The sequence below is a fragment of the Pygoscelis adeliae genome, unplaced genomic scaffold (assembly GCF_000699105.1).
Source record: "Pygoscelis adeliae isolate BGI_AS28 unplaced genomic scaffold, ASM69910v1 Scaffold294, whole genome shotgun sequence".
In the NCBI taxonomy this organism is placed as follows: Eukaryota; Metazoa; Chordata; class Aves; order Sphenisciformes; family Spheniscidae; genus Pygoscelis; species Pygoscelis adeliae.
The window spans coordinates 1,237,296-1,237,982 of record NW_008824722.1 but is presented as its reverse complement, the minus strand read 5'-3'; the positions used below and the strand labels follow the sequence as shown (position 1 = coordinate 1,237,982).

Below are 687 nucleotides of genomic sequence, written 5' to 3'. Positions count from 1 at the left end.
CGGGCCCCGCGGCACCAGCAGTTGGCACGGTGCCGCCCCTTCCCAACAGCTTTGCTGCAGGGAAATGCAAGCGCGCCAGGCACGAGGCTCCCCCATGCCTCAGTTTCCCATGTCCCTCCTCTCTGGTCCCTTGGCTGTGTGCAGGGCACTCGCTGGGATGTTCTGGAAGGGGGGGGCTCAGCGGCGTGCTCCAGACCCTGCAGCCTGGGGTCGGTGCGGATGGATTCAGAGGGTCCTGGGGGGGAGCATCGGGAGCAAGCTCCCTGTGTGCTGACCCTGCCACCCTTCCCTTGCAGGGCCGGCGACGTCTGCGCCTTTGTCAGCAACACCCGCTTCTCCCAGGCTGTGTGTGGCACCTTCCCCAACGTCAACAACACCCTGGACAATGTCCACACCTACCTGGCTACCATCCCCCAGGCACGCCTGGTCCCCCTGCCCTGGCTGGGGTGCCTGAATGGGGACAAAGAGCCCCCCTGGGGAAGGGTGACAGTGGGGCTAAAGGCAGGGAAGGATCCCCACCCACACTGACACCCCATCTCTGTCCCTCCAGCAAATCAATTTTATCATCGACAGCAGCGACGTCCCGCTGGGCCATGCCAACCGCAGCCTCCAGGGTGAGGGTGTGCGGCAGAGCGGGGGCTGAGGCATCCTGGGGGTGCTTGGGGAGCGGAGGGGGCTGGGGGGGCT

The 687-nt window shown here is 66.1% G+C and overlaps 1 protein-coding gene across 1 annotated transcript in view; it reads left to right on the top strand.

The window, feature by feature from the left end:
• Positions 1 to 687, top strand: part of LOC103916320 (prominin-1-A-like) — a 10,858-nt gene that overhangs the window by 2,062 nt on the left and 8,109 nt on the right. The window contains exons 4-5 of the mRNA XM_009323293.1: positions 297 to 417; positions 551 to 614. Coding sequence (XP_009321568.1) covers positions 297 to 417; positions 551 to 614 — 185 coding nt within the window. The remainder of the gene's footprint in view (positions 1 to 296; positions 418 to 550; positions 615 to 687) is intronic.